The 12,376-nt window shown below is 42.1% G+C and overlaps 1 protein-coding gene across 1 annotated transcript in view; it reads right to left on the reverse strand.

Annotated features, from left to right (window-relative positions):
• The window catches only part of cnih3 (cornichon family AMPA receptor auxiliary protein 3), a 58,647-nt gene that overhangs the window by 24,363 nt on the left and 21,908 nt on the right, over window positions 1–12,376 (reverse strand). The window contains exon 3 of the mRNA XM_053445407.1: window positions 7,538–7,585. Within this exon, the coding sequence (XP_053301382.1) occupies window positions 7,538–7,585 (48 nt within the window). The remainder of the gene's footprint in view (window positions 1–7,537; window positions 7,586–12,376) is intronic.

A 12,376-nucleotide genomic window follows, 5' to 3' on the forward strand; every position in this document is an offset into this window, starting at 1 on the left:
ACAGCGTGGTGATGGCACAGCGTCAAACTTTCAAAGCCCCCACTCTATAACCCAAATCAGCATCCAGACTATTATAGTCACCAATTACATCATCATTTATTCAACACTTCCTGTGCACAATAGTACAGAATCTGAGAGAAGAGAGTTTATTTTATGATGACTACAACTATGGAAATCTGGGCTGTTTGGAGCGTAAGTCATGCGGCACACCATTATTATTCATTTCCTGCTGAGCCTCACAGTGGCTGGTGATTTCTTGTCTAGGACGAGGTTCCCCCTCCCCCCTTCATCCCCCTCCCTCCTTTCACTACACCTCTCAGGTCTTCTTTCCTGGCAACAGTGTGTGGGATCGAGGGAGCACTGGGGTTTGCATATAAGCTCATTATTGTGACTGACAGGGAACTTACACAGCTGCTGCGTGAAGGATAACACACGAGAAATCACACATGTACTGTACAGCCATTTATCAGCAACACACCGGATGGCCTTGTTATTGTTGTCTGTATACTTAATGTCTGGCAATCGCATAATGTTCGTCTTATTGTTCGACAAAATAGCACGATTAGGTGTTTTTACAGCTAAAGCTCCACTGTCAATCACTAAAATATGTGAAATAAAAAGAAGGGAAAAACGTGAAGAAGGTTTTGTGATTTATCAATTTTAGGAATGTTAATTAATTCACTTTAATTAAGCAGCTCAATAACGTGGTTTCCACACACACACACACACACACACACACACACACTAACACAGGTTTGTGCTGCAATCCTTGTTGATTAACTAGGACCTCAGAAATGACGTTTTGCAGGCTTTGGTCCCCATGACGCCCACTGCTCAGTGTTTCTAGTGGAAAAACACACTTTTTACCATTTTGTTGTTGCTCAGCCTAATAGTCCATAATGAGCCCATGCAAGTAAAAACCCGAATTGAATCGTTTTGAAAAGACATTAAGAAGGACATACTGTAAACTGAATTATAACATTGAGATCATTATTTCTACATTTTTTCTTTGTTGGAGTAAATTCAGTTGATTGGTCATGAGGAAATGTCAAACCAGACCAAAACCAAGCCATGAGGTGGGAGTAGCTGTTTTCTCCCACCTGTGGCCCAGATCTTAGGGCACAGATCTGGGGAAGGCTACAAAAAACTTCCAATGAGCTGTGGTCTGAGCAATCAGGGGAGAATCGTCTTGGTTACAGAGGTTAACAAGAACATGATGGTCTCTCTGGCTGGGCTCCAGAGATCCTGTGTGGAGAGGTAGTGTAATCATTGCAGCAATCCCAGATCTGGGATTAATGCCCCTCCTCAGTGAAAGCAAAAGGAATCAAGCCACAAGAAACAAGACTCACAAGATTGAACTGTTTGGCCTCAGCTCTTGAGCTGCTTTCAGACCTGCACTGAACTGCAGATCATTTCCTTATATTCACCGAAGGGGCTGCATATGTGAAGTTTGCATCTTAACAATGTTCTTCATGAGATCACTAAAGATACAATGTTTCCCAAGAAGATCAATTCCAAATTCTAGTCAGTGTTTAAACCAATAGTTCAAATCAATAAATCAAAATCATAAAAACATTCAAGATAAAGCATTGGTTAATAACAGTGTGTGGCCAATTTCAATTACTGTAATGATAGGATTCATGTCAATATCAATTTAGTTCATAATTAAATGTAATCAATTAAATCCTACTTTCTTCTGCTTACTTTTCATAATAAGATCTTGTTCCTGTCTTTGTTTGCAGCAGCACGAGGAGCACTGTTCAAACAGCGCGCATCCCAGTGGACTTCAGCTTCCAGCTCACTGCTGGGAAAAATGGGACGCACCGAAGCCTTTTCACAGATACCACGTTAAACCCACCATGAACTATGTTTACCACTGGAGGTTCTATTGAATGTGATGGCAGATAAAAACGGGAAACCTGTTTCATTGGAGCAGTAGAGTTTGTGAGGAAGTCTGATCAGAGGAGCTGTGAAGGTGATGGGAGGCAGACATGAGAAGTTTTTAGTTTACTAGTGTGCCACCATTATACATGAACAAAACAAGAAATGGATGTGACCTAAACTGCTCTGACATCTGCAAGTGTGGCTCCTGTTAGCTGTAAACCCAGCTGCTCCTGAGCGGCTGGGAAATCCGGTTAGTTGAGTGACTGTTTGTAGAAAGCAAAACCTTAAACAAATGCCCCCAGGACATCACCAGCCGCTTTCTTATAGATTCTCCCGACTTAACAACACACATCCACGGTGGTCCTTCTGGAAGTTTCTCTCATCTCCTCACAGGATCTCTGCAGCATAGCCAGAGTGACCATCAGGTCCTTGTTCACCTCTCTTACCAAGTCCCTGCTCCCCTGGTTGCTCAGTTTGGCCGAGCTTCGGGAAGAGTCCTTGTTTTTCCAAACTTTTCTTGTCTTATCGACAGCTCCAAGTGCTTTAAACTACAGGTCACTTTTACCCATTCTCTCTCACACACACACACACACATGCACACACACACATGTGCACACACCTTTGCATACTTGAGGATTCGCTCTATCTCCTGCTCCTCTACTTGAGGCTACTGTGTATCTGGGGAACCTTCATTGTTTGGAGCCTTCCCCAGGCCTGTGTCTTGACAGGGAAATGCCTCTTTTTCTTTTTTTATATACGTTTCTTTTTTGCTTATTTCTGGCAGTGTTAAATTTTTTCTCAGAGGCAACACCTATAGTGTAGGAGGAGACAGCCCTGAGTCTAAAAGGGAAAGGCATCGTGTTGACGTCGGTGCACGGAATCCATTAAGCATAACTGCAGCTTAAGAGTGATTTAATGCAGGAGCTGTTGCTTCTGTTTTTGGTTTGACACAGTGTCATCAAGCAGACAACCATCTCAAACTGTAACCTGCTCTCTGTGACCACTGCTAAAGACGGATGGAATTATCTGGATTATCTTTAATACTGACTGTTATGACCTTGGTGACGCAAGTGAAAAGCAGCTAAAGATGGTTTTGGAAGACACTGGCAGTTATTAAAAGAGACAATACCCTTGGGACCTTAGAAATAAACCATTATGTGCTGTGCTCATCCTCCATCATCTACTCATTACTGTACTAAGGAAGGGGGAGAGAGTGGGAGGAGGTTGAGAAGAGGAGAGATAGAGGAGGGAAAGGGTGAGACAGGACCAAAAATAAAGGAAGGAAGAGCGCTAATGAGTACACTCAGGTTTGCTCAGTTGCTGTGACAACGCACCGACTCAATCCACAAGACTGCACACACACATACACACATGTTTGTATATCTATTTTTGAGTGCGGACACTCATTGCCATAATGCATTCCCTGGCCTAGCCCCTTACCCTAACCTTATCCATCAACACTAAATGCCTAACCCCTAACATTTAGCCCTAATCCTAAAAACATTTCTGAACCCTGAAATATCTAATTGAAAATGTGTCGGAAAGTGAGGAACGGCCAACACGTCCTCACTCTGTAGGTTGTAGACTCAAAGGGGTCCTCAAAAAGATATCTGTACAAGTTCGTACACACACACACACACACACACACACACACACACACACACACACACACACACACACACACACACACACACACACACACACACACACACACACACACACACACACACACACACACACACACACACACACATACATACATATACGCTGAGTGTAGAAGGACAGAATAAACCCTTCAAGCTTTTGTCATCTCCATGTGTTTGCAACCGCTTCATACCCAGGAGAACACGCACACATCAAAAATGGCCCGTGTCCACTTCCATAGCGAAAACTATAAAGTAGGTGTGCCAACATAAAGAAACGCAGCCAAAGCTTTGAACCAAATCAATCAGGGACACCGCGCTGCGACTGTGCCAGCTGGAGCGAGCTGTAGAGTTTCAGAGGGGGAGAGAGGAGCCCCGGACAAAGGAGGAGAAACAGCAGCAGATCCTCTTGCATCAAGACCTCAGGCATCCACATTGACTGGCACAGTGTGTGACAAATCAAAAATACTTCCAAAAACTGTGTGCATACAGCATACAAACCTACCATTTTTTTCTCCTTTTCAATTGAACTCCTCGGCAATACTCAAAATTCACAGCAGGTATCTTGATGAAATAAAATCAGTAATAAATAGGAAACTAGTGACTGACTAAGTGTGTTATTTTAGATCTTAGTAATCCTGCTGACATGCACCACTAAAGATTAATATCAGTATAAATGTTGTGGGCATTTTTATTTATTGTTGAGCAAGGCTGGAAATTTAGTGGCGTAAACTAACTCTATTGATAAATAAGAAAAATGTGATCCGTGTCAGGTGAAACGTTGTCACACTAGAGGAAAGGAGCTGTCGGCTCAGCTGTACTGTACTTTTTTTTTACTGTTTAAAGTTATTGAGAGAGAGTTTACAAGGTCACAATGGGCTTTAAACTCCAAGGTAGCACACGGGCTCTGCATTTCTCACAGAAATCTGGTCCTGTTGTATTACACTGAGGTTAACTCTCTGGAGACACTAAAGAGGAGCAGATGTGACACCTTATGCATTTATTGCTCATTCCTCCTTTTGGTGGTCGTGTATTTGGTTATTGCTCCGACTGCGGCTGCATTTGTGGTTGACTTTGCGTTGCTATGGATATGGCAGAGATAGCTGTTCAGGGATTGGAACAAATGATGCTTCTATCAGAGAGGACAGATGTGTGACCAGTACAACACATGATTTCAGGAATATGATGGCTTCAGTACAATACTCAGCCAACATACCGAACAAACTGGTGAATGGAGGATACACCCACGGTACACCCATAAAGCATAGCTGTTTCTGAAATCACTCACTAGTCCCTATATAGTCCACTATATAGAGCATTTGCCATTTTGCCGTGCTGTCCAAATGCTCAGTGAAGATTTTAATCCCTACATAGTGGACTCATTGTTTCCAACAATGCATCGGGAAATGTAGTGTACAACCTATCACAAGCCAAGCAATATATACAAAATATCAATATCATCACGAGGAAACAGAAAAGACAGACAGGTTTATTTGTCACAGTAAAATCTCTGGTAAGACCTGAGCAGATAAATATTAAAGTGTGAAAAAAATAAATACAATTTGCCATGGGATTTTCCACTGGCTGACGTTGTTGCTGAACGACGTAATCCTACGACATTTGCGTAATTACGGGCGCAGAGAAAATGTTCAGAGGAGTGTCTTGAAGCGTTTCTTCCTTTGCCAATGAGCTCACGCTATAGATTAAGATTAAGATACATTTATTTGTCCCAAACACATGCACAGACATGCACAGGCACACTCATGCAGGTAGGGAAATTTAACCGCTGCTTTTAACCCATCTGGTGAAGGACACACAGAGCAGTGAGCAGCCATGTACGGCGCACAGGGAGCAGAAGTTGGGGGAGTAAGGTGCCTTGCTCAGGGGCACTAGACAGGGTAGGGAGAATCCTCTTGGACTTTTGGATAGATCCATCCAGGTTCGTCTTTTTGTTGTTTTTCCTTGGAGTCGAACCAGAGACCTTTTCTGCCCATATTCCAAGTTTCTGCCACTAGTCCACCACCTCTCCCCTATAGTCCTCTATATAGACGTCCCTATACAATAAGGTAGGGGCAGGCGAATGAGTGGGGGATTTCGGACACAGCCAATGTCAATACAGGGTTTCAGTCATTATCGGGGCTTTGGTTTTCTTCAGTGCAGAGAGCTATAGGTTAACTCAGCTCTGTAGCTCCAATAATCTGCCTACCTGTAGTGTAGATTAAAAAAGTGGCTTGCGTCGGAGCCCACCACAGCTGAGACTGTGCTGAATTGCACTGTGCAAAACAAATGGTGCTCCAATATATAACATATACATGATATTTGTATTGCTGGGTAAAGCTGAACATTGGGGATGCAAGACGTTAGATGGTATTGGCAATGTAGTCTTCGCATCAAGAGCAGCTGTAGCAAATGTCATGGTTGTCCATTAAATAGGTGAGTTATTTTTGTCAGGAGCAAAGTGGTTCGACCGATCAACCAACAGACTGACTTTGTCATAACTGGAGCTATGCCTCTAGACTGTCTGAAGATTTACATGATGTCATTCATCCATCAGCTAAACCATTTACTGAACCCATTAGGGGCCCTAGAAGGGTTCAGACCGATCCCAGCTCACATAAGGTAAGTGAGCTGGATGGGTTGCTAGTTTATCACAAGGCCTGGGGGGGGCTTGTAGCAGGTGTCATGCACAGAAGCCGTAGCACAAGTAGATCCCTCAAAGATTGCCAGAACCATAATATTGTGTTATTGTAGGCTTGTGAAAAAGTTACATATGACCACAGCAGTGAAATGAACCGTTATATGTCTCCAGAGAGATTAAGCTGCATTTTCCACTTACAATAACCCATCGTAATAATGCAGCTAATGCAATTCTGTCCCACAAAAAAATCAATCAAATATATAAACTGACCGCATGGCTGCAGATTTTGACCTTTTACTGACTAGTCACAGGTCTAGAAGCCGTGTGAATTTAGGCTTTGGAGATGTTCTTCGTGTTGATTAAAATGTCAAAGATCAGTGATACATTAGCTGGAGGTCACCTTTAAGCTGCACTGTGACAACACATCCACAGCTACCTCCAGTTATCACTGCACAGCCGGTCACAGCTGCAAGGACAGTGCATCTGGATGTGTGCACTTGTGTGTGTATTTGTACTGTATGTTGCTTTGTTGCATTTATTCATGTGTGTATTTGTCTCAGTGTTAGTGCTGTGGGAAAAATGTCCTCTCCAGGGGCCAGTGGAGGGCCCGGGGGCTTGAGTTGACAACACTGATAACCAAGATCAGCTGCTGGAGTAATGAACCTCCAGCATAAACACACACACACACACACACACACACACACACACACACAAACACACACACACACACACACACACACACACACACACACACACACACACACACACACACACACACACCATGGATGCAGCATGCACAGCTTGAGTTTCAGGGAGTTGGAGTGAGAAACAGATGTCACACTGAAGCTGAGAGGAGGCTTCTTCACAGACTCACTTGTACCTCAAGGCAGAATGTCTGCAAACACACACACACACGGATTGCACGCAAGCACACACACACACACACACACACACACACACACACACACACACACACACACACACACACACACACACACAGAACAGAGAGAGAGCTTCCATCTGCAGAGCACAGAGCAGTCTCCCGATGTCAGTCCAGCATGAGTCAATTAATAGACTACATCACTAGTTTTATGAGCAAACACTGATGTGCAAAGTACAACATTCTCAAACAGCAGCTTTGCAAATAGAAAAGTACATTTGTGCTGCAAATGACATGCATTTCCAACACGTGTAATATCCTTTAACGTGTCATCTGTCCGTGTAACGTAAAGTTGCATCAGCAAACGTTTAGCATTTCAATTTTCATTGAAAGGTGCAGTGCTCCTTACACTTCATTTTATTCTCATTAGCATAGTAATTCAAATCTGCACATCAAAAGTGGGAGGATGATGATAATTTGTCCTCTGCTTACCTTCCTCAGCAGGTTGCAGATCCTCTCAATATTCCGCAGTCTCTCCCTCTGTAAGAAGACAAACACAGAAAGAGGTAAGTTTGAGGAGTCACACTTGATCCAATTAGTTTGTTTTTTTATGATGGGCTGAGTATGCTGACACGTGATCAAAGAGGAAGCAGAATATAAATAGGGCAAGTATCTAGACGTTGTCGGTGTCGAATGGGCCTGATGCTCAGTACCAGCACGTTTCCAGAACGCTGCTCAAAATTATGAATGATGAGAAGCTACAGGAACGATCACAGCCAAATATACTCTACATTAATTATACTGAACATGAATGCACCTCACAAACTCTTTTAATGTCTTAAAGGCTTGGATTCAAGTCCAGTTCAGACTTCAGACTTGAAGAAAATCACAAAGCTGCAGTTAGACCCAATTTTGCAAGATAAATATTCCTCTTCTCACCGTCATGTCCCCCACAGCAGCCAATCAGCACCCGTCTCCATTACCTGCTCATAATATTTATTTTTGTGCAGCTCTAAAACACCCCTCTCCTAAACTAGCTAAATATTGGAGATCTGTGTGATTCCTTTTTCTATTCTCCATAACTTAAACCTTCAAAACCTGCATATAATGACCCTCTACCAATATACGTAGGAACTGCTGAGATGAGTGAGTTCCCTCAGATTTCTTGTCAGCTGTTCCTGAATGATGGGAGAACAGAAGTCATCATGGGTTTTCACACATGACAGTCTGAACATTTACCATTTTACACGTTTACATTTGTCCCACTTCTTTTTGGTTTCACATTGTGATTTAGGGAGCAGTGCCTCCTGCTCCTCACGTCTGTTCCTCCAGGCTTTCTGCCTTCTTAACCCTAGAACACTAACGTACAATTAGAAACACCATCACTAACGTCGGGTACATTTTACCCGATATAATATACCTGATAAAAAATACTTCTCATCAAAATCTATTAATGTACAAAACTACATAGCAATTTGAACAACTCTTCTTTTATTTTTCCCTATACAGCATCTCATCAAATGAATAAAAGGTAGCATGTGGCGAACCTATAGAAAGGCTCTAAAATTTGTGAAAAATTAGGGAGTGGTTAAAGAAATCATTTACAACTTATATCATTTTGGGGGTCGTGAGAAAAATTTGAGTTTCTCTCCAGCAGCAGTTGTATTTGTTTATACAAGTTAGTACATTTTAATATTTCTATGGTCTTTGTGTGTGTATTCAGCTGTAAAATGCCTAAATCAGCAATCGCCACAATGCTGAGGCACCGTTTCACCGATGCTTTTAACATCATCATCAAATATTAACTGAACTCCTACCGAGACCCAATATGGAATGGACTGGCAGTGCAGTGTGTTCCACGGGGGGGCAATGCACAGCTGCGGCAGCTCATAAATCATACATCGCTCTGAGCGCCGCACTGTTTGTGCTCGTGGAGACGTGGACAGTCCATTTGACTTTGTTCCTCCTGGACTGGTTGCGAGTCAACAACAGTGTCTCCATGGTAACGATGGAGTACTCAAAAAAAAGTATTTGGGCTCACACACAGTGTAAAAGCCAGCATGTAAAAAGACTGATATTTTGCCGGCAAACAAAAAATTGCTGAAATAATTGGACTGAAAACACAAAATGGAAACACTATTTTGAGTGTTTTCTGATCCACGCTGGTCTGGTTTCTGGGATTTACCTTTTCATCAGCTTGAAGCCAAAGAGAGAATCTGTGTCTGTGTATACCTCACACTATAGCCTACATTCAAGAACCGTGGGTTACAGCTCACCTGTGCATTTTTAATATCATGTGGGTTTAATGTTAAGTGCAGGGAAAAAGTGTGCTGAACTACATTGCACATTGTCATGCGGCAGTTTGTGTTTGTCTGTGTGTGTGTACTTGTACTTTGTATTTTTTTGTGAATACCATTACGAGCATAGACCTTGTGGAGTGAGGCCATTTTGGCAGATCCTCACTTATTGGTTCAACTTACTCTTAGGTTTAGGTTAGGGTTAGGATTCGGCATTTAGTTGTGATGGTTAGAGTTAGGAGATGGTGATAGGGAATACATCATGCCAAAGAGGGTCCATGGTAAGATAGAAGTACAAGTGAGTGTGTGTGTGTGTGTGTGTGTGTGTGTGTGTGTGTGTGTTGGCATGTGTCAAAAACAAGCAGAGGCAGGAGCTCAATTAAAAAAAAGCTGCAAGAGATATGCTTGTGTGCGTGTGTGTGTGTGTGTGTGTGTGTGTGTGTGTGTGTGTGTGTGTGTGTGTGTGTGTGTGTGTGTGTGTGTGAGTGTGTGTGTGATGAGGGTTGTCATTTCCTCCACACACACACAAAGACTGGTGGCTTTTGCCAGTTTAAAACTGGCATGCATGTTATTTCAAACAAACAGCAACCCATGAAATATGATTTTGACTTAGCCGAGGGCTCCACTGAGTCTCCTTACTTCTCTGCAAATTCAACTTTGCATCTTTTCAGACTTTGTGTCTCGTCTTTTTCACATTCAGTTTATTTCAGTCCAGTAAAAACTGTTTATTATAATAAGACAGTTATTTCTCCTCTCTGTGCATGTGGAGTGTATTAATATACACAAGTCAATAGCAACCTGCTGTGCACACAGTCTTTATCGACTGTGTGGCACGGCATGTGTTATTTAACTTTTCACATTTGAACGTGTTACCATGACTCTTTTGGCAGCTTTTACAACTCCTGCTCTTTTTTGATAAGTATATCTGCATATGTGTCTATGTGTGAATCTCACACAACAGGGACAACAAACCAGCACTTTAGCCAAAGATGCTGTAAACAGCTGTTCATTAGATGGATGAACTGTCAAGGAATGTCATGTGCTGTTTAGAAAACATCATTAATCAGTGAGCTGTAGAGGTGTGGGAGTGTCTCGTTTGCTTGTTTCACTACACATCTTAGCTATCTATCTCAACCTCTTAATGCTAAATCATGCTCCCCACGACCTTTACCAAGCTCCTTAATGAAAGCTGTACTAGACAAATATCAGCATGTACAAGGGCTTCTTATATCAGTGAATACATAGATTTATTAGCATTTAGCTTATAGGCCCATCAACTATGTTTTTTCTCCTGTCACCATTAAAGAGTCAAATGTCAGAGATTTTGAAATTAAATACAAAATATAAACATATACATTTAACGAGAATTTTATTTATAATATGATAATAAAGTCATAATGTAGTGAGAAAAAGGCTATAACGCTAAACAAATGTTACCAACATGAAGCTAGTAGTCGACCTTGTCCAATCTTTTCAAAGTCCTGATACTTACTGATACTGATAATGTAAAAATGCTTTATTCTTGTAAATATCTGAGATTTTTCTGATAACAGTACATCTTCATTCTCATATATTCATATGTGTGTCTGATGGATGTGCACAGTAATTTAGCAACTGTGCTGAGTTCTACTTGTTGCTGCATTAATTAGAAGTTTCATTTCAAATTTGATCCTCACACGTGGAGGGCTTAGCTTTTCCTACAATATGTATTGTTGAGTTTTTACTATTGAGCACTATCGTATCATTACAGTTTTTCTTGAGTGTTAAAGACATTTCTACTGTTAAATGTTAAATTTATGTTTGTGCTTTAAATAATGAAACCCGAGGGTCTTGGGTGGGAGGCTGCAAACAAGTCTGAGATAACCCCACTGTAACAAAGCAGAGAGAAGAAGCTGAAGAGAGCAGAGTAAAAAACGAATATGGAAATGAGTGTGACAATCTTATCATTTTGTAACATTTATTCTTAGTCTTGCCTGTGTCTGGGACCCTGTGTGTGTGTCTGGGACCGTGTGTGTGTGTGTCTGGGAGTGTTTGCAGAGAGACAGGCTGATAAAAGTGTCCCGACTTCCATTCTTTCAATCTCCCATCTCCCCCTCCACCAAATGCCTCATGTGGCTTTACCTCATTTCACAAGAGCATCAGAGGGAAGCGTGGGAAAAAATGTGAGAGAAACTAAAAAAAATTGCTCTTCCTTTTACACTTTCATTATTTAAAATGTTTTGAAGTACAAGGAGAAGCCACTTCAGCAGAAGAAAGTCTCACTTTGAAGTGCAACATATACAGGAGATGGGCAAAAAAAGGGAATCTACAATTGGGAGGAGGAACGGCAGTGTGATCTGGTTGGGCTCAGACTTTGTATTCACAGTGGTGGATTACATTTTCCTGCATATGTGTGTGCAGGAACTCTTTCATGTTCCTCAAAACAAGGAATTTTAACCATTCCTCTGTCCTCAGTATGACTTCCATTCACATTAAACCAACATTCACACACACACACACACACTTGTCTTTTGACACAAACAAACCACCACAGCCATGAAAAGACCAGACTGGTGGCGAATTATCTGCTTCTAATATCTATTTCTGGTCGAGAACATGCATCTCATCAGGAACTGGACAATTTCTATCCTGCAATGCATCATCTCCGCTTGCCTTCATCTGCTGGCGGGTTTGAATGAGGACACAAAAATATATCCCACTCAAAACACTGGAGTTTGTGTGTGTGTCAGTGTGTGCCTGTGTGAGTGTTTGCCTGTGTGAGTGCGTCTGTAGGTGCATGTGCGCACACACTGGCAACTGTCTACTCATTAGCAAGCAATTAGGTTGATGGCTCTTTGAAATGTTACTCAGCGAGAATTTGCTTGACAAGCGAGAGTGGCGCGGCAGTACAGTATAAACAGGAGCTGGGAGGAGGGAGGCTGGAGTGGAGTGGGGTGAGGAGGTGGTGGTGGGGGGGCTTTAAATTGACCTTTATTTAACTGCACCAATTAGGAGAAATCTCTCATTTAAAGCGAAGCGCCTGATTAGTGTGAGC

This window comes from Pleuronectes platessa, chromosome 17 (assembly GCF_947347685.1).
Source record: "Pleuronectes platessa chromosome 17, fPlePla1.1, whole genome shotgun sequence".
Lineage (NCBI taxonomy): Eukaryota > Metazoa > Chordata > Actinopteri > Pleuronectiformes > Pleuronectidae > Pleuronectes > Pleuronectes platessa.